This window comes from Tripterygium wilfordii, chromosome 13 (genome assembly GCF_013401445.1).
Source record: "Tripterygium wilfordii isolate XIE 37 chromosome 13, ASM1340144v1, whole genome shotgun sequence".
Lineage (NCBI taxonomy): Eukaryota > Viridiplantae > Streptophyta > Magnoliopsida > Celastrales > Celastraceae > Tripterygium > Tripterygium wilfordii.
In genome coordinates this window covers 2,534,229-2,555,036 of record NC_052244.1, presented here as the reverse complement: position 1 = coordinate 2,555,036, position 20,808 = coordinate 2,534,229, and the positions used below count along the sequence as shown (strand labels likewise).

The following is a 20,808-nucleotide window of genomic DNA, read 5'->3' as shown; positions in this document are numbered from 1 at the left end:
TTGAATTGTTTAGAAAATAAGAAGAGATATTTGAAGAGGATTGGGGTAAAGATTTCATTAAGAGGATGAATTTGGAGAGAATTAGGGGGAAGATTTCATTCTCTTCCCCCAAATTCCTCAATTCAAAGTCCAAACACACTCTTAAAGTAACATGGCGTTGAGAAAAAAAAATTGTATAAAAGTACGAGACGCATGCCCCAAGATGAATGAAATCCCACAAAAAAAAAAGGGAAATGCCACCCAAACAAAACAATTTGTTTTTTCACTGCAACAATTTCTTTTTTTACTGGTAATGTTGTCTGTTTTACTTGACTAGTTGGAAATTCACATTGATATGACCCAATTACATATTTTCAATGCTTTGATCCTACAAATAACATACCTTGTTCTGGTTTTTTTTTTTATAGTGTGTTTGGATTGAGGGATTTGGGGGAAGGGAAGAGAAGGGAAGGGAAGAGAAGGGAAGGGAAATGGAGTGTCCTTCTAATTCATTTGTTTAGATAGTTTAGAAAAATTAAGGAGAGATATTTAAAGAGCATTGTGGTAAAGATTTCATTAAGATGATGGATTTAAAGAGAATTACGGGGAGATTTCCTTCCCTTCCCTTCCCTCAAATTCCTCAATCCAAAATCCAAACACACTCTTAAAGTAACATTGCATTGAGAAAAAAAAATTTGTATAAAAGTACGAGACGCAGACCCCAAGATGAATGAAATCCCAAAAAAAAAAAAAGGATATGCCACCCAAACGAAACAAATCAAGAAAACACTGCCCACAGCCCAAGAAACAAGGCCCAGGGCCCAAGAAGTGCTTTAGCTGGGGCCAACCCATAATCCAAAAGCAAAACACCCCAGCTAAGGCACGGCCCAAACTCCACTCACAGCCCAATACTCTCCAGCTCAAACTATATAGAGAATAAAACTATATCGTGGCAGTCAGTATTTCAAAGAATGCTTGATCCAAGGCTCCATCGATTTCATTTTTGGAAAAGCTAGCTAGATCACTCTTTGAGGTACTTAGTCATCTCTAAGAATCTTCAATCAATGTCCTGTAGCTTCTCAGTCAAGCATTGTTATTTGTCTTCAATTGCGCAGTTTAAGATATTTTGTTCAATATGACTAGTAGTCATTGAGACTAATTCAGTATATGGCAGGGTTGCACCATCAACTCCGTAGCGAAAACATACTATACATGTCTGATGTCAGTGTCTCCATATGGATGGAATGATTGGAGAGACCTCTCTAGAGACCAGTCTCTTGTTGATCCTAATTGCTATTACCTCTTCTCCCCTTAAACTAACTTAATATTGTCTCTATCTCAATCAGAGTATTAAACCACTGGTTTAGAATTGTTAATGTCACACATGCTATGTATCAACAATGGGTCACTCTTATCACAAGCGGAAGGTCACGAGTTCAAGTCTCATTGGTGTTTCTATTATCGCAATTTGCGAAATGAACCATTACTCAGCACAGCTTGTGCAAATGTCACCCTACATTATCTTCCTGCATAGGACTTCGACCCAAGTTTTAAGTTTTAACGGGTCCATGGGAGTTGCGGAGTATTCTATGTGACCCGGGATTTACCAATCAATTGTCCTGTGAGCAGTGCTACTGACCCGGAGCAGACTATTCCTCAAGAGCCTCATTTGGGAGGCAACTAAAGCAGTATGAAGCAGAACCCTACATGGACATTTCATATATGGATGATGGAGACCAATGGCCGTATCCTGAAAATGCTATAACAGTTCCCTATCAGAGTAAATGCATGTCATAGAAGAATACAGAGATTAGAGAGGTTAACAGTAGTATTATAAATAAATCATTCAGATGCTTATAGAATAACTTAATATGGAAGATTAATTGATCAGAGTTTTTCCTCTAGCCCAATAACATTTTATTAAAGTTTCTCTCCTTGATCATGATATAATGATTCATTTTTGAAACTCCAACACAGTGTAGAAGTAATCAACAGAGAATGATTTGAAACTGCGGAAACCAGCAGAGAGACCAATCTGTGTGAATTCTTCTTCAGTCCTATGCTTACCTTTAGCCCTGTAAATTGTCATGACAAAGATGTCTCCTTCGAGCAGAGCGCGGGTCCTCGGACTGTTGTCAGTTTGAACCGGCAGCACTGGCTCACAAGCGATCAGCTTCCCCCCAACAGGTAGTGCATTGTAACAATTTTTCATGATCAGCTTGCATTCATCATCTGTCCATGTAGTCAAGATCCACTGCATATCCAATACATCACAAAGACATAGCTCTGTTAGTCTTGAGCTAAAAAAAATCTCTATTTATTTCCTTTTTCTGTGTAAAAAACATTTCAGCTGGAGAACCCAACTTTGATTTACCGCATTAACAATCTGCAACTTATCAGTTAAACTGTATACATAGACAATTCCCAACAACCCTGGTCTTGTTTTTCTTGTTAAGAAATGAGTGCCATGACCTTTTTTCGGTGACCGGGAAGACCCCAGCCCAATGACCACTTTGTGACCTTTGATCCAGTTTTAAATCCAAAATGACCACCATGTACGCACAGTGTGCCATCAATTTAGTTCTGAGCCGAAACTCAATGCACAAATAAGACTATAAGTAACGAAGCCAAGAATATGGTTATTAACTCCTCCAAGGAAGCATGAATGTGCTATTAGCTCTCGGCTCATGGAACTCAGGAAACCCCAAGGAATTACGTCCCATCGATTCGAACGTCCACCTTGAAGAATCTTTCACGTCTAAACCCGAGGATATACCAACTATACTAATGTGAAGTTGTTAAAAGTGTCACTGACTGACTATTTCCACCAATCTGAAAGCATCAAAGTCACTCATATTGAATAAATTACACCCTAAAAAAGAAGATAACGTAAGGCAAAAGGACATGCAAAGCATCTTCCTTTGTCTTGAGATAAGAACAAAAGAATGATTCAAACCAAGGCATAGTCCCAGGAAGAAATTAATACTTTAATGACTCTCAGTTTATGGCGATATTCTATTGCTCTCCACTTTTACTTTGCTGACTGACAATGACAAACATCCCCAATCACAAATATTGTGGTCGCTAGTTAACCCCTCCCCACCATCACAAGTCATGCGCAGACGATATTCACAAAAAACACAAATCTAAACAGAGGAAAAAGAGGCTGTGATGTGCCAACAAGGAGGACTCTTAACGGTTGGGGAAAAAAACAAATCTAAAAAATTTAGAAAAATCAAATGGTATATTTTCTATTCGAAATAAAAATTAAAATCGACATGAAAAAGACATGATAATTTTAGATTATGTAATATAAACTCAAAACATTTTATTTTCGTTCCCGATGAATTTGATTAAGAATAATATTTGAAACCTCCAAAATCTGACATCCATTAAACCACCAATTAACGTGGAGTGTTGAATGTTAAATGGGTTATACAAGTATGTTTATAATCAATAGTTAATTCACGCGTCATGTAAATTTGGAGATAAAATGGGGTTTGAATTTTGATTTTTGTTTCGGGAAAAAATATAGCATTGGATTCGTCTCGTTAAACTAGATATTTATGATTTTTCCAAAACAGTGCACCGTTGTATCCCCAATCCTTCATAACAACAATAATTCACAGGAGCAAGAGACCTGTACCTTCATGAAAATGGCATCCCCTGAAGGAATCGACTTGAACATATCACCACCAACATGACTCACACCTGCAACAATCCATAAACAACAAAAAGACGCAAATTATTTTCACTTTTCAGTACAAATCTCTGAAACAGATTTCATAGTTGCATTTGAAATACAGACTGATTTGATCTGATCATATATTTATAATTAATTACCTGGAACTTTTGGTGCTTTGGCTATGACTTCTGGCAAATCGAAGTTGATCCCTTCACGCACAGTTGGGTGTTTCTGCAAGATCATTCGCAGGCAATCCCCTGCACTCCCACCAACATCTACCAATCGTTCCACTCCGTTAAACCCATCGTAGCCGTCCAAAACTGCTTTCATGAACGGCACGGATAGTCCGGACATGGCCTTCTGCATCAGTACATTCATTTCAGGCTTCTTTCCATAGTACGAGTATGCAGGCTCGCCGTTCGCCTTCGTGAACGGCTCAGACGTGGGGTCCACCACTGCCTCGTGCACCAGAGGCCACGCTCTCATGAGCGCGTCTTGGTGATGTTGCAGGACGTAAGGCGCGCAGGAGAGACCCTCGGAGTCGGTTACGAGGGTTCGGCCAATCTCAGTGAGGGAATATTTCCTCTCCGAACCGTCAGTGTTCGAATGCTCCGCGAACACACCGTAGCTGGTGAGCATACGGAGTAAGCGCTGAAGATTCTCCGGATCACCGCGGTGTGATGATGGGAGGGCGAGCGAGAGGATCTGGGAGGCAGTGAGTGGTGTGTTGGCCCCACCTTGCCAGATTGCGTCGGCCACGTTGAGTCGTACGACGGCGTTTAGCGACATCGGAATGCTAATCATGTTGGCCAGCTCATATATGGCCAACCTCGCACTGTTGCCGGCCTCCGTGGCGCTCTGGTTTTCCATAACTACTCTTTCAATCTCTTCTTGTTTTCACTTTCACATATTATGACTTGTGAATTTGTGAGCTGAGAGTGCATTTTTTGTCGTTTTCTCGAAAATATATCTGTGGCCCATTTTACTATTGTAAGTCTGTCCATGCTTCGTTTTTTTTACATAAATTTAAACGGTGGCCGGTTGGTTACCGGTCGGATTTTTATACATAAATTTTTAATTGATTAATCGATCAGTTATTTATTGAATTTTTTAGTTTTTGGTTATCGATAGGTTTTTTCGATCATTCTTTGAAGAAATATGTAATTTTTTGGGGAAATAATGGAATTTTCGATTGAGTTATCGGTTGTTTTGATTATGATCGATAATTTTGAATATTCCTACGAACATATAAAAATTGTAAATTACTAAAAAAATAGCTTGAAAAAGAAAAAACGAGAAAGACATTTTTTTGAAAATTTTCAAAAAACACAAAAACAGGAAATAAACCAAACCGTTCCTAAAGTGGTGTGATCTATAAAGGTCGAGGTATTGGTTATGAGGATGCGATTATGTAAACTTTTTTATATATATAATTGATGTATTGCTTGATATGGCCTACAACCAAATATATTGCTTGAAATTAAGGAATAATGCAAACGTTTTAATTAAGATAACTAACCAAAAGTGTTTTTGTTGTCAACCCGATAAGAAAGAAGTGTAATTTATTATGAGATTACGTGCTTCTTAAAAATTGTCAAGGTGTGTGTGGCGGCCAAGCAGGTCCTGTGACTTCAACCTCATCTCACTTTTTCACTTTTTGAAAAGTAGAGTTGACAATTAGGTGAAATTAATAGATTGGGGCAGGCTACAGATTGGATTCAGTTGAGGTTCCAATCAATTTCTAACCAAAAAGCACGAATTGCAGTCTTCTTAGTTTTCGTTTTATACAGTCACGTAATTGAGTTTTCGAGATCTTGGACGCACTTTAAAAAAATGGTCATCTTTAAAAAATAATTAAATATCATATGTTACTTAAATGAGATTGGGCCAACTATAACACAAATAGTTTTTTTTTAAAAAAATAAAATGGGCCCCATGGATTGGGGGCCTGGGCGACTATCCATGTTGCATGTCCCTAGGGACGCCTCTAGTTTTGTACTTTTGATCTGGAATCACTAATCAAGAGGGAAATATAGTTGGTTCTTTTTATGACCACAAATTGTGGATATGGTTGCGGATTTGGTTGCTGGATTTGGTCATCTCAAAGATGTGATTAGCCAAGTGATGACTTCATCAAGGGCTCTGAAATAGATTTGCAAGTATAATAAATTGATAATGTCACTGACAAGTAAAGAGGTACTAAACGTTAGGGGTCACCATTTGACTCGCGGTCTAGGCCCAACCTGACCCAAAATTATATCGGATTTAGGCAACGCAGCCCGATGTCTCCGGGGGGTTTGGACTCCATTTATGGGGTGGGGCAAGACTTGAAATCCGACACCTCAGGTCAATTTTGACCGACCCTAAGCCCGATTAGGCATTATACATACATACATACATATATATATATATATTTTTTGTGCACTGTTTATGTGTGTGTATATATGTGCAATGTCTATGTGCATTGAAATATAGGTGTAAACTTATAATATTAATTTAAGTGGTGTAAACTTAATATTTTAGTGATGTGCAAAAAAAATTTCCCAAAAATATTATATAGTCAAAAGTCGACCTGGACCCAAAGGCCCAAGTAGGGCCTGAGCCTCATTTTAAGGGCTAAGCACGACCCGATGCCGGCCCTTACTACTAAACTTCACACTTTATCATGACTCACGAGGTCCACAATGGAGGCATTATAAGGCCCAAGGACCGACAAACCTCGTCTAGTCCACATTGGAGGCATTGGGCTTTGGTTTGGAGAAGTCAATTAGATCAAACACTACAACATCATCAAAATTGGGGCATGTAACCGGGATATTAATGGTTAACATGGCTACAAAAGAAAGCCTATTCGGATGCTCGAGAGAAATATAAGGCATCAAATTCCAAACAACGCCCGCCATTAGTAAGGAAGACAAAACCTCATTCACAAGTGCAAACACTCAAAAATCATGTTCGCTAGACTGGTACAATAAGGTAACTTCTTCCTTCAAGCTCTCTTAACAGTATCACATAGATTACAGCACCGCAGTAAATCAGCAGAGCCTTCCTAATCACACTATTCCGGTAGCCTTGAGAGCACCCCATTAAGTCCTCATCATGTGGATCTTACAGTAAACCAGCAGTCTTAAGAGCAACCTTGAAGTCCTCGACATTATTCCAGGATGGAACCTGTTTCGCACAGTAAACGTAGCTAAGCATCATAGTACATTAAAAAGCATAAACCTCTGTGAAGGTAAAACAATTCGAATATTTTAATTTTAATCTCCATTAAAGATCATATCGACAGTATCTGGAAAGAACTTTTAAGTACAGCATCCTCCCAAAGGTAACGACAGCCACATCAATCATAACATACCAAGTGATTCTTAACCATCCTCCCCCCTCCCTAGTTGAGTTAAATAGGTATTCATCAACCGACCATATCCCACATTATTTGCTTGCAAAATTTTCACACAGTCTCTCTCGTGACTTAAATCGATCGAAATGTGATTTTCTTTGAAGTTCTTAATCACATAATTAGACAACTTATGGTACCTTAATGACTTGGAATCCCAAAAAATACACACCATGCATATAGCACACATGCATGCAGTCACGCACGCGCAAATATATACACACAAACTATCATGTGTAACCTCAAAGCCAATTCTGCTTCTCTTGTAGGAGAACCATATACACACACACTCAAACTATCAGAGTTCTGTTTGATTGTTGTTGTCCCCTATTTGGCTATTTCATCCTTCTGAAAGGTAGATGTAAAGAAAAACGAAAAAGAAGCCTTAAAATTACCTCCATAACGTGGCTCCCAAAATGCTTCTCAATTTTTTCCATTAAAGCTGTCTCATCCGCCATAAGCAAATTGAAGACAGCTCCTGGAGAGACATACAATTGCGGTGAATAATAAATATCACATTTTTTAAACAACTATATATAGTATTAAAGGCAGCAAATCTAAGTAAAGTAATCAGTGGTTTAAGCAGTTATGTCAGGACCAATCAAATATAAACTTTTAGCCATATCACAAACATATATCAACGCCATCCAAGATTCACAAGAAATGTGACACCACTGCACATGAAGGATATAAATATTACAAAAATGCATACAAAAAAAATATTGGAATGTTGGAAATCATGGTCTTGCCTATTGAAAAAGAAGAATTGTAATCATTCCCATTGCTGTCATTAGAAAATAAGCATAATTTCATATCCTAATAACTGTATTCAAGAGAAGTGTTGAACATAAAAGAGACATAAGCAAGAAGCAAAATTTTAAAATCAAAAACTTACCTTTGCGACCAAATCGCCCTGCTCTACCAACCCTATGCAAATACACCTCATAATCAGGCTCTGAGCACATACCAAACTTCTTGGGAAGATCATAATTGATAACCAAATTAACCTGCATGTGGCTAACAGGTCAGAATGAGAACAATTTATTCACCATTCAACATCAATAAATGGAGTTTAGGAACAACAAGTTCACCTGCTGCTGGTCAAAACCACGGGCAAGAACATCAGTTGATATAAGAACTTGAGTTAAGCCATCCTTAAACTCTTTGACTATTTTGTCACGCACACCCAGGTCAAGACCACCTTGGATCGTACTAACATCATAGCCAAGCTCAACAAGTGCCTTATGCAAGTCACTGGCACCACGTTTTGTACTCACGAATATGATTGTCTGCCCCATTTTTTCTCCTAGTTCAAATATCCGATCTCTAACCACCATAACCTTCGCTAATTCATCAGGGCAGTATACCTTATACTGCTTTACCGAATCTAATGATAGTTCTTCTTTCTTCACCAAGAGTTTATTGTAATCTTCAACTATCCTTGTTACAAAGTTCCTGACAGTGTCATTGAATGTGGCAGAAAACAGAAGAACCTGGAACAAGAAGAGAGTATATCAATCACTGCAATGTAAATTTCAAGGGGAAACCATGATCAAAATAACCCTCTGACCAACTAATTATTTTATAAGGGTATACCACTTTACTAGTTTCAGCTTTTAAGAAGTATGCTATTTATTGAACAGTGCCAATAAAATATTCCAGAGTTGGAATTTACTTTGGTTGTGTGATCCAATCAATGCTTAGATATGACATGAAGTGAATCGAACAGTAATGCCTAGGTATCTATATTCTTCCTTTTTCTCTAATCCATCAACAATTCCACGTCTAATTGTAATGATCGAGAATTACGAAACATGAACAGCAAGCAATTAGCTTCGGTTGTGCAGAAAATCAATGATCAAGTGTGATGCCTAGGTATCTATCTTCAGTCTTCCTTTTCTTCTAATGCTCAACAATTTTAAATCTAATTTCTGCTCATTCAAGTCTTAAATTCCATGTTCTCAAAAGGACCAACCATCCCACAATGTTATATCTATCCTTAGTCTTCCCTTTCTTCTAATGCTTCAACAATTTTAAACCTAATTTCTGCTTATTTTCAAGTCATAAATTTCATTTTCTCAAAAGCACCAACCATTCCACAACGTAACTTACACCATAAGAGGCTAAGAGTCTCTGAAATGCCAAGAAATTCTTGTTCACAGGTCATGGATCACAACCAATGCAAATTGCTGATATCTCCGACTTTCTCTTATTCTATCTACAGAAACTGTAACTGTTAATTCTAACCTCATTTGTCATTAGAAGTTGTAAGAACAAGGAAATGTCCTACATCACAAACCTTAAGAAGAAATATAAAAGTAAACATCATTTAATTTTGAAGGAACTACTGTAAACGCTGCACACAGGGAGAGAAGGCAGTGATAAAGAATCCGCGTAAGTCGTACCAATTTAAGTTGTGGCTTATGAACAGACAACATTTACCAGGATACCAAACACAATGCACGAACTGCAACTATTACCTGATTATACGATATATTTACACAGTAGTAAACTAGTAATTGTCAGCAATTATAAACTTTATTGCGATATCATCTCTAACATTCCACTGAGAAAATGCTTAGCAATTATGAACTTTTTTTGCAATATTATCCGTAACATTCCATTAATTCGAGGCAGATGAGATAGAGCAACTATTACCTGACAAAATGACCTCAAGATCCTCAAGCTTTACAAGAACTTACAACATTCATCTCCTATATTATTCCGTGTTGACAAAATATATTGAACCATCGCAATTTTGCAGGTGCTTACATATCACATTAGGGAAGCATAAGTATAGAAGGATTTCTTATCTCTCTTTGTACTTGGAAAAAAATCGTTGAAGAGTTCTCTAGTAACTTGACATAAGGTCAATGAAGGCAAGACTTGTAAGAACTAAGAAGAGCTAACACCAACAAAAGCACTAATGCTTTCACTAATCCTTAAGAAAAGAGTAGATTAGCCACAAAATTATTTCAACAAACCTGGCAGTGAGCACTGCTTTTTCTGATGTCCCTCATTATTCTCAAGGAATAATCTCTAAAACCATCCTGCACCAAACATATCTAAATAAGCAATCAATTTAAAAAAAAAAAGTGCGCAAACCATATAAATAAATGCAAACCTGACACCAAATAAGTAACCAGTATAGCTAAAATGTTCGATGCTTGCAAGAGAAAAGCCACCACCTGGATCAGAATGAAGACCAGGGACTTGTGGAGGCCTCATATAATAGGAGTCCCCACTTAAAAAGACAATGTAAAAGCTCAATTTCTTGCCCTCTTTTTCGTGTTTGCACATTGAGATGCTTTTTTACTTTGTTCTTTGCACCTTTTTCTACTTCTGTTCTTTTAATCAATTAGATGGACCCATATTGATCGTTGTGTTTTACATATCAAATATCTCTTAGATGTATTTCAATCCCAAACCAAGTATTTTCACATCATGGAAAGCCCAGGGGCACATTTATATATGTCTTAGAACATTTTAATAAATACAAAGATCTCACTTAAATTCTTGTCTTCACCCCAAGCTAATTTGATCCGCCACTGACTAACTGAAAAATGAAATATGTTTATCGTGCAACAGAGTTCCAACCCACATAAACTTCTAATACAGTTCAACGATAAATCGTTAAAACAAGAATGATGATGACACACCGCATTCAGTGGAGTGGGGGGAAACTAAGAAGTATCAACATAGACTTAATTCATAAACTAAGATTAAAATAATAAGTACAAGTAATTAATATAATAAGAAATACAACAAGTTACCTCATCCAGCATGTGATCAGCCTCATCAAAAACCAGAATGTTCATAAACCTTAAGCTCAGTTTCCCAATTGTCATCCATTTCCTGATTGTACCAGGTGTACCAATAACGATTTGAGTCATCACAGCAATTTTTGAAGGTGGAAACTCTTCAGGCACAGCACATTCTGAGCTTATCCCAGTGTACTTCGCCATTTTCGAGACAACTTGCAAATTCTGCACCATTCATTTGAAACAATTAAGCCGATCAACGTTAACCAACGCTTAACAGCATAAAAGAGTTAAAAGAATAGAACTGCATCCTTTGAAATGCCGCATTGTATGTATTTCTATAAGTACAATCCTACACTACATGAGGCCCAATTGACTTTTATGCCTGAGATTTTCAAAATTTTCTCTGATAACACATTTAGCTGAGAGTTCCTTCCAAGAAAACAATTGGCCAAGTGAGTGAGACTGTAAGAGACTGAGAGTCACCTTTAAAAGGTAAAATCTCCAAAAATTTGGAAACTATTTAAAAAATCAACTTTCAAAACCTAAAATTTAGAAGAACGCTTCTGAAGAGTTCCTCCAAAATAAATTTTAAAACAAAAAGGTGCATCATAAGTTCCAAAATCATGTGTGTTATCTACATCTTAAATTGTGTTATATCGACGACACAACATAAGTAGGGATGTTAAGAGCTTTATATGGTATCTTAAAATGTGCACACATATCATGTAAAAATAACATATATAACCTGAATAGCCAATTCTCTGGTAGGACAAATGCAGAGTGCCTGAGGAGCCTTCAGTTTTGGATCAACACGACTCAACATTCCTAGTGCAAAACAGGTAGTTTTACCGGAGCCATTATGTGCCTGAGCGATCAAATTTTTGTATGGAGGAGTCAATATCATTGGCAAGCTGATAGCTTGTATCTTACTAGGCTTCTGAAACTTCATCTCTACATAAATACCCTTCAGCAGCTCTGGGGACAAATTCAAATCTTCAAATGTCTTTGCTGATGTATATGGTGTTTTATCAGATGTAACCTGCATACAATTAGAACCCCCGTAGGAAAAATTATATCCAAAACAACTGCCAGCTAATCTTCACATGTCAAATATAGCTACCAAGCAATCAGAAAAAGTATATTAAAAAATAAATCAATCAATCTTGTGGAAACCACATAGGATTTTTGGTTGAAGACATATTTCTGCCTTTTCAATTAGAAATCACAAAAACAAAATTTTCAAAATTGGGTCCAAACCCCGCTCATTCAGCAACTCAAACTTCCCCAACGAGTTCCACTTTTCATATTCTCTAGCACAACTCCTTACATGATTCTTTCTCAGTAAACAAAAGATTACATTACGACTACAATTCCATTGGAATATTGTTTCCAGCTACTAAGTAAACAAAAAGAAGCCGAGAGACTTGAGCATGCATCTTAAATTCACAATAATAACCACTCATAAACCTTCAATGCTTCCAGCACAACAATTCTAAATCCTCCTGATGCGGTATAAAAGAAATCCGCGTCGAATTATTCACGCAAAAAACTCACTAAAACCCTATGATACAAGATGGAGAGAGAGAGCGGGTGAGAACGTACTGCTGTGACGTTAGAGTCTTCTGGCTCATCGAGAAATGTATTGATCTTCTCCTCTTCTTCAATCGTTAATCCCTCGACGTTGAGCTCTGAGACGACTTTTTCTTCGGACGCCGTTGAGGCGCTTGGCTCCTCATCAGGGGCATTGTCTACTTCGTCACCCCATGAACGCTTCGGCTCGGCCTCCTGCGACTGCTTGGTCTTAAACGTCGCCTCTGGGGCCTCTACAGCGTTGGTGGTCTCAGACGTCGCCTCTGTAGCAGAATCTGTTGCGTCGGCCATCGTAGAATATGCAAAAATTTGTAAGATGGAAGGTGGTATTCAAGAGTGATGCAACCTATTAGCGTGCTAAGCAATCACAAAATATATATGAGGATTAACCGACTCTGTTTCTCCGAGTTAAATTAATTAGCTTAATATTGACGCCGTGAATTTACTCAAATATTTAGGCATTTAGCTTGAAAAATACGCAGGTTATGTGCTTTCTTATTTACGTAACTGCCCCTGAAGTTAAAAGTGGATTGACGGACCATAACGCTCCGTCAAGGTTAGGAAAAAGAAGGCCCAAAGCAGTGGGCTTGGGCCTTGGAAGGTCACAAGTCAGTGAAGCCGTTTTCTTCCCCATGTTGATATTTGCTGAAAATATGGCTATGAGGCTGAGGTGTAGCTGCTCCTCTCCTCTGACATAGTTACGTGGGTAGGAGATTGAAAAGGTAACCATTGCTGAATTAGATCTGGTAAGGGCCGTCGCCTGCGGTGTCACAAAAGCTGCAACCCTTGCCATGTCATTAAAACTATCCCCCGCTGCCAGCGAAGTAACCAGCCAACCGTCCATAGCCCGGTCGCGGGGTGTCCGTAAAACAGGGGGTGTCCTTTGTTAAGGTCGCTAGAAAGGATGCCGATACACTGTTGAAGAAGAAGCAGTCTTTTAGGCCACCACCGGGGCCGGCCTTTGGGCCTTTCACCTCCTTCGCAATCTCTCTTCTGTAGCACACACGTGTGTTCATTCTGTACGCGCCAAACCATCTCACGTACCAAACCCGTGCTTCCCCCTCTGGATTACCGGTTACCGGTTTTAACCTTAATTTGCTGTTTCTGGAGACTGATGTGAAGCCATTGTTCACGTAGTCATGGTTCAGTAACAAAATTCGGTTGAAATAATGGCACGTGACCAATAATACAAATGTTGATACTATTCATATGTATTAAACGCGGTTTAAATAAAATAATAAAATCTTCAAAGTAATTAATATAAATTTAATACTGGCACGTGACCAATAAATTGAGTTCATAAACACCACTATTTACCTCAAAATTACCTGGCCATGTAGACTGTAATATTATTTTGTAAATATTAAACTTATGAGTGTGAATTTGAGTAATCCTTTTTTCATTTTTCATTTTTCTTATTTCTGTATTTGCTAATATATGTTGAAATTCCCCGTCACAAACACATCAATAATGTTGTCATCTTTGGGTTTCGATTCCTATGAATACATCGATTTACCCCGTGTGTTTCAATGACTTGTTGTTTTTATGTTTTGTTATTAATGGGTCGTCGCTAATGATAGTTAGAGTTAGAAAACATGTTATTAATGTGAGATGGTATGTGATTTGCTTATAAGTCATTCAAGTGCGTTATGCCATACCAATATGAGATTATAGTTTTGAGATTCCCCCGCACTTATAGATTGGATTATGCCAGACCCAACTAATGAAAAGTATATAAGTCATGTCTAAAGAAGCTCCGACGATCAAATTAATCATGTTTTTTCTCGTTAGTGTTGAATAAATCGGGTTTTTTCCTCCCCTTAATGATTTGGGAGACCTCGTTTTTATAGTGGGATATCCGATCTTTTCGTTAAAGATATTGATCTTGGAATTGACTAAGTCCAAAATATTTGCATTAGGCATGAGTCATAAGTAATTCTTGGAATCCACCATTTGTAAGGAACAAGTTTAACGCTAAGATTTTACTGCCATTAATGATATGAGTGCGCATCTCGAAGTAAATATACAGTGATTGACGGGGACAGAAACATCAATGGATATTTGTATGAAGGATTACATCAAGCGTAGGTCCTGAAGTGATATTGAGGTTGGGATAGAAGTGATTGGAGAATTAAAATTGAGAAGATATGAATATAATTCCAAGGACCCATATTTAATGCCGTCAACATGAGAAATCGATGTCGACGACATAGGGTCTTCTCGTTTACAATAGGGTAAATTGATGTCGAAAGAAAAGAAGTTGGGGTAGCATCAAAGGAAGTGGTCGGAAGTAATTATGACAAAGAAGACAATATATTTATAGTTATATGATCAAATCTCTCGTTGATTCGTAGACTTTGTTGAGTTAGGGGGACGACCATTTTTGGTCATTACACAATCTTTTTAAAGCAGGAAACGAATTCTCAAAAAAGAAATAGAATGACTTCATAATAATTTCTATATGATACAACTGACATGAATAAACTACCATTTATACATATATTCAAAATTGGGCAAAAAGAGGTAAATAACTCATTTTAGCATATTCCACAGGAAGGTGCTCACAACGCGCCTGAAGCGCGTTTCACACTGGCTACGGATCCCTTGTAGTGAACGGCCTAACCTCCTAGCGTCCATGCAAAATCCACACACCCCTTCTCTCTCTCTCTCTCTTCATCTCTCCGAAAAGGCAATCTTCGTTTCTCATGCTTTTTTCTTTCTTTCTTTCTAATCAAAACAAAACCGAAATGGAAACGTCACACACACTCTCTCTAATGTTCGTCAAAACTGCTAAACGATAAACGCAACCGGTGTCATTGCCCTTCCTCTTCTGAGTTTCTTCTGTGCTTGTTCAATTGTTCTTGTGTTTTCAATCGAAACCGATTCCAATGGCGCTTCCACCGGCGGTTGTGGCGCAATCGACATCGTCGATTTACGTCGGCGACCTTCACCCCGACGTTACGGATGGCCAGCTCGCTGATATTTTCGCCGAGTTTAATAGCATAACTTCCGTACGCCTCTGTCGCGACTCCACCACCGGTCGCTCCCTCTGTTACGGTTACGTCAACTTCGCGTCTCAGGAGGAAGGTATAATCTAATATAACGCAATGCCTGTCTTCGTTCAACGCTTATTGATTTCTTATAATATTTGAGTTTTTTTTTTAAAAATTTTTTTTATATCGGAGGGAAGCTATTGGAGATTTGGAGTCTTTTGATTTTCTTTTTCCCTAATTGTTTGAGGCTCTGTTTGGCCACTGCGAAAAATGTCGGGAATCACAAACAATTAAAGTTTTGGATTCTGATTTCTTTTCTTGATAGGAATTGTTGAAGATTGTGCGTTTTATTTTGATTTGATTATTTTGGGGATTATTACGATTTTTTATGTTCGTTTGATAATTATAAAATAATTTACCTTGATAGGAATGCTATTATTAGTGAATTTCACGATAGAAAGTACTTTGTGTTCGCTAACTTGGTTGATTGTTTTATCATGTTTTTGCTGTCACGAAATAGTAGAAAGTGACAAGAAAGTGAAGTGATTGTGGTTTTGACTTGGTTATTTTTCTTCCTTGGTCGAAATTCGGTTCTTGGAACTGCGAATAAGGAGAATGTAGAGTTCTAAATCTACATATATGTTCAAGACTCCAGGGTTCTGTTTGAGTCATGAGGGTTTTTTCAAAGGAAAATTTCGTAGAAAAACTTATATATCATGATAAATCCTTGGTCTTTACAGTATGCTGTTTGTGACGTGGTTTAAGTTTACCAATGCCTAGAATACATAAATATGTAAGAATTTTTTACTCTCTTTTCAAGAATAAGTTCTCTATTGTTATCTTTGGTTACAACTTACAAGATAAAATATACAAGTAGTTTATTATCTATATGCAAGATGCGTTCCAATGATGAAACCTTTATTGGAATTTGATGGTCAGGATGGAGAAGTTTTTGGATCTTATGTAATGATTTTCTGTCTCTTTTTTTTTTGGACCCGTTGTTGTTTGAGGCTTCATATGAATTGACCTCCCTGTTTTATGATTGGAGCAGCTGTTCATGCAATTGAGACAAAAAACCATATGGTGCTGAATGGGAAAGCAATAAGAGTTATGTGGTCTCAGCGTGATCCCGACACAAGAAAAATGGGAGTTGGGAATATTTATGTTAAGGTATCTCCTTTTCTTTTAAACAAATAAAAAAGCATCCAAACAATGGCTTTCAGGATCAATTCATCATAGATTCTGATTCTATTGTGGATATTCTTGCAGAACTTGGTCGACTCGATTGATAACGCGGGGTTACAGGATCTATTTCAGAAATTTGGGAATATAATCTCATGCAAAGTTGCCATTTCTGAGGAGGGAATGAGTAAAGGGTATGGTTTTGTTCAATTTGAGTCTGAAGAATCTGCAAAAGCTGCTATTGAGAAGCTGAATGGCTCCACTGTTGGCGGGAAGCAGATGTAAGTTGATTCTTGTTTTTTCTTTGTGGCGAAATAGGTGGAGTTGTTTATTATTATTTTTCAATCTGGTAGGACTTTCAATTATATTTAGATGTTTTAGTCCTGGAATTCTGCCTAGGTCCTTGTCCCGGGTTTTATTATATACAAATTATGGTGCAGATTTGTCGGGAAGTTTATAAGAAAGAGTGATCGGATTTTGACTGGTCTTGATGCAAAATATACAAATTTGTATGTGAAGAACTTGGATTCAGATGTGACAGAAGAGCTTCTGCAAAACAAATTTTCAAAGTTTGGAAAAATTGTGAGCCTGGCGATTGCAAAAGATGACAATGGTGCCTCCAAAGGTTTTGCCTTTGTTAACTTTGAAAACCCAGATGATGCCAGACAGGCACTGGAAGCAATGAACGGATTGGACCTCGGTACCATTTTGTGTTTCTTTACCTCGATTGATAATACAAATCAATCACCTAATTATAAACTGTTCTGTTTTACCTTGTGTTGGGTAGGCTCAAGGATTTTGTATGTGGCAAGGGCACAGAAAAAAGCAGAGCGTGAGCAAATTTTACGTCATCAATATGAGGAGAAACGTAAAGAAAAAATCTTGAAATACCAGGTATTTCGACACTCGTTGTCCTTTAATCTAAATATACTGTTTATGCTCATATTATTCTGTATATTTGTTTAAATTGTAGGGTTCAAATGTGTATGTGAAGAACATTGACGATGAGGTCACTGAAGAAGAGTTGAGAGAACACTTCAGTCAATGTGGTGCAATTACTTCAGCAAAACTTATGCGAGATGACAAAGGAATAAGTAGGGGGTTTGGCTTTGTGTGTTTCTCCAACTCTGAGGAGGCAGCTAAAGCTGTGAATACTCTTCATGGTAATTTATTTAACATGGATGAAAGCCTACAATCAATTAACTTTTAACCTTGATTTGGCGAATGCAAGAACTTCTTAATTTTCCTCCTTGGCTTTCAGCAACCAAGCCATTTGAGCCTCACTTATTTGCACCAAACAAATGAGATTCTTTTTCTTCTCTTGGTTGGTTAATTGAATCACAAATACACCATTGGTGTATGTACCAGACACTTGGAGGGTCAGCATTCAAGGAATGCTCTTAGGCATTAGAATGTTTGTACATCTTAGACATATTTTTTTGAGTGGCATAAGAAGCATCAAGGTCTTGTTTACACTTTGTTTTTTGCTTTGTATGCTTGATTGCTTATTGATATTTGCTTTCTGTCTCTATGCTCATTATTCGTTCTTTTCTGATGCTCCTAATCCTCTCATCATTCAACCTTTTTTAGGATACATGTTCCATAGGAAACCATTATATGTGGCTATTGCACAAAGGAAAGAGGAGAGACAAGCTCAACTGCAGCTTCAGTTTGCACAGCATATGGCTGGTCTAACTGGTCCTTCCGCTGCTTTTATCCCTGCTGCTTATCCTCGTCTTTATTACACAGCTCCTGGTGTTGTTTCACAAGTTCCTCCTCATCCTGGGTTGACATACCCGCCTATGGGAATGAGGCCTGGGTGGAGGAGTAATGGCTTTGCACCTCCAACAAGACCAGGATTTCAGACGTCGTCATTTCCAGCTGTAAGTTTTGCTTCCTGTGAATTCTAAGTTTGTTGACTATTTCAGGCCCTAAGTAAGTTGAACTCTTCATTGACACATTAAGCATTCTAAACGTGTCATTTAATTATGGTTTGCATTTGTAGACTGAAATGGCTTAGCGTAGTTGAACTTGTTGGAAACTCCTGTAGGTTCTTCATGGTTCCAGACATCAGAGACAAAACAGGGGTAGGGTTAATGGGCAATCACATAGACAAGTTGGTGCTTACTCTGTTGCGTATATGCCACATCTGCAACAGCCTACTCCATCAGTGACTTCTTCAGAAGACTTGAACAATCAGCAGGTTCGTTTCCTTTTTCAAAGGAGAAATCATACTTATCATTCATATTTCAAATTCAGAAGTTTATGGTTGATATTTTTTTCCTGTACTTGACTCTATCAAAGCAGGTTCTTCCTTTGTTTTCTTTAAACCAAATATCTCTGTATTCTGCTGGATCTGCAAGATATGATTTTGTATAAAATACTTGTGGTTGTGTTCAGTTCTGGATAACAGGGAAAGTTTTCAAGGTGTTATTTAGATGAAAGACATTTGAGTTACTTTTTTTCTTCGAGGTAAGCTTGCATAATGAACAAGAAATATGGACAGAAATTTTCTAAATAATATCACTATGAGGACAATGTGATGGCCATCTTCTACCATGTCAAAAGTGTAAGTTAAGAAATATTGTTAACATTAATGGGTTAGGTTTTATGCCAGTTCATGTGTATTTTAGAACTATTCTACTAGGTATCTGCATCTGTGTATGTAGCACATATTTGCTTCTTCTCCTTTTCTTTTGATTAGTCAGCAGGTACTTTTATATCATCAGGACATGTCTTATTTTAAGTATTTGATCCATTTGAGCCATAAACTGCTGTGCGGATAGGTTAAGTATGTACCAAATGGTCATGCTCGTGAAGTGAATATTGGATCTGGCGTCCTGCCTGCTGTAACCCATTCAGTTGGAACTGTATCTCAAGAATTAGAAAGTCTGAGCAGCATGCTTGCAGCTGCTTCTCCTGATCAGCAGAAACAGTTAATTGGCGAACGTCTTTACCCACTTGTCCAGAAACACAAGGTAATTATTTTATGATGTCAAATATTTTTTTATGAATATAAGTGAGTGTATTTTGCGAATTATAATTGCCATTATTTTATGTGTTCTAATTTTGAGAAATCTTGATCATGCATTTTCTGGAGTTAGAGGAGTCACTAAGGAGGTTGAAACTTGAAATAGGAGTCCAAGTCTCAATTTGTTATAATAATCTATGGTTTAGACCAGGTTGTCTCTAGGAATGAAATAAGAAGGCCTTCAGAAACATAGCTTTTGTGTTGATAGTGCATTGTTTGAGGAGAATCCCTTCAAAAGAATGATTAACTTATTATCAAGAATTAACAATGTTCTCTTAATACCTGCAGCCTGATCTAGTTGCAAAAATTACGGGAATGCTTCTGGAGATGGACAATTCAGAATTGCTTTTGTTGTTGGAGTCCCCCGAGTCTTTGGCAGCCAAAGTGAAGGAAGCAGTGCAGGTGCTCAAGCTCTCAAAGACAAAAGCATCCGGCCAAGACTCCCTTCACCCAAGTTACCTGTCTGCTGAGGTTGCGGTTAACTAAATCTTACGGTTGTTTCATAGTAATACTTTTTGGAAGCAAGGGAATGTGGTTTGCAGCTTGAGGCTAGGATAGCAAAATTTTTGCACTTAATATCTGGTGGATTTTTTTTTTCTCTCTCTGACTTTAAAATGCTCTTTAGCGGGTATTTGCACTACAGGATATTTCTCCTCATCTTGAGACATTCTTTCTATGTTGCGATCAGACTACAAATTCTAAACCTGTTGAAGAGGTTGAAAATTTTCTTCTAGTTGTAGTGTTTGCCTTATAAGGATTTTTATTGGATATGCTGTTTTAACATATCTTAAATTTAGGATTAAAATCGTATTTGAATTAAAATTGGCAGGGTGTTTCCATAGATGAAGTTAGAAAATAAAGAGACAAACTATCGTTTTATGCTTAGACAAGATATTAGTCTCTCTTTTGCTTTCTTCTTTTTTTTTTTTTTTTAATGCCGTTGAAAAATATGTTTATATTGGAATCGAATATTGGATATACATATGTCTAGCCAAAGAGATGTATTGGCCCATTGACAAACCAAAGATGATGTTGGGCTTATGAGTTGTTGTGGACTTGTGGCGATGGAGTTCTAAGTTCTAAGTTCTAATTCTAACTGAGGAAAGTTGGGCTTCAGAAAATGGGCCTGAAATAGCGGCCCAATTTCATCTTTCTAGTCCAACAAACCAGGTTCAATACCATATCCG

The 20,808-nt window shown here is 37.6% G+C and overlaps 3 protein-coding genes across 3 annotated transcripts; 1 reads left to right on the top strand and 2 right to left on the bottom strand.

The window, feature by feature from the left end:
- Positions 1 to 1,789: 1,789 nt before the first annotated feature.
- Positions 1,790 to 4,605, bottom strand: LOC120013831 (nicotinate N-methyltransferase 1). The gene is made up of 3 exons (XM_038865782.1): positions 3,823 to 4,605; positions 3,626 to 3,690; positions 1,790 to 2,233 (listed from the first exon to the last, which is right to left on the bottom strand). The coding sequence occupies exons 1-3, from the start codon at positions 4,532 to 4,534 to the stop codon at positions 1,934 to 1,936; spliced, it is 1,077 nt and encodes a 358-aa protein (XP_038721710.1). The 5' UTR covers positions 4,535 to 4,605; the 3' UTR covers positions 1,790 to 1,933.
- Positions 4,606 to 6,498: 1,893 nt separating this feature from the next.
- Positions 6,499 to 12,813, bottom strand: LOC120013776 (DEAD-box ATP-dependent RNA helicase 38-like). The gene is made up of 8 exons (XM_038865708.1): positions 12,428 to 12,813; positions 11,571 to 11,864; positions 10,835 to 11,047; positions 10,046 to 10,111; positions 8,153 to 8,554; positions 7,957 to 8,068; positions 7,457 to 7,539; positions 6,499 to 6,835 (listed from the first exon to the last, which is right to left on the bottom strand). The coding sequence occupies exons 1-8, from the start codon at positions 12,704 to 12,706 to the stop codon at positions 6,773 to 6,775; spliced, it is 1,512 nt and encodes a 503-aa protein (XP_038721636.1). The 5' UTR covers positions 12,707 to 12,813; the 3' UTR covers positions 6,499 to 6,772.
- Positions 12,814 to 15,080: 2,267 nt separating this feature from the next.
- LOC120012393 (polyadenylate-binding protein 7-like) lies at positions 15,081 to 20,360 on the top strand. Its single transcript, XM_038863806.1, has 10 exons — positions 15,081 to 15,502; positions 16,460 to 16,578; positions 16,678 to 16,871; positions 17,031 to 17,290; positions 17,378 to 17,484; positions 17,564 to 17,753; positions 18,181 to 18,473; positions 18,641 to 18,793; positions 19,377 to 19,568; positions 19,910 to 20,360. Exons 1-10 carry the CDS (start codon positions 15,304 to 15,306, stop codon positions 20,105 to 20,107), a joined length of 1,905 nt encoding a protein of 634 aa, XP_038719734.1. The 5' UTR covers positions 15,081 to 15,303; the 3' UTR covers positions 20,108 to 20,360.
- The last annotated feature ends 448 nt before the right edge of the window (positions 20,361 to 20,808 follow it).

Bases quoted from the DNA above. Each gene is read 5' to 3' on its own strand.
- LOC120013831 (XM_038865782.1), bottom strand. From the start codon at position 4,534: ATGGAAAACCAGAGCGCCACGGAGGCCGGCAACAGTGCGAGGTTGGCC. The intron at 3,691-3,822 runs GTAATTAATTAT...GGATTGTTGCAG, and splicing joins CAAAGCACCAAAAGTTCCAG to GTGTGAGTCATGTTGGTGGT. The intron at 2,234-3,625 runs GTACAGGTCTCT...TTGGATATGCAG, and splicing joins GGGATGCCATTTTCATGAAG to TGGATCTTGACTACATGGAC.
- LOC120013776 (XM_038865708.1), bottom strand. From the start codon at position 12,706: ATGGCCGACGCAACAGATTCTGCTACAGAGGCGACGTCTGAGACCACC. The intron at 10,112-10,834 runs GTAACTTGTTGT...TGTTTGGTGCAG, and splicing joins CTGATCACATGCTGGATGAG to GATGGTTTTAGAGATTATTC. The intron at 8,069-8,152 runs GTGAACTTGTTG...AGCCACATGCAG, and splicing joins GTGGTTTTGACCAGCAGCAG to GTTAATTTGGTTATCAATTA.
- LOC120012393 (XM_038863806.1), top strand. From the start codon at position 15,304: ATGGCGCTTCCACCGGCGGTTGTGGCGCAATCGACATCGTCGATTTAC. The intron at 16,579-16,677 runs GTATCTCCTTTT...ATATTCTTGCAG, and splicing joins TTGGGAATATTTATGTTAAG to AACTTGGTCGACTCGATTGA. The intron at 17,291-17,377 runs GTACCATTTTGT...TGTGTTGGGTAG, and splicing joins AATGAACGGATTGGACCTCG to GCTCAAGGATTTTGTATGTG.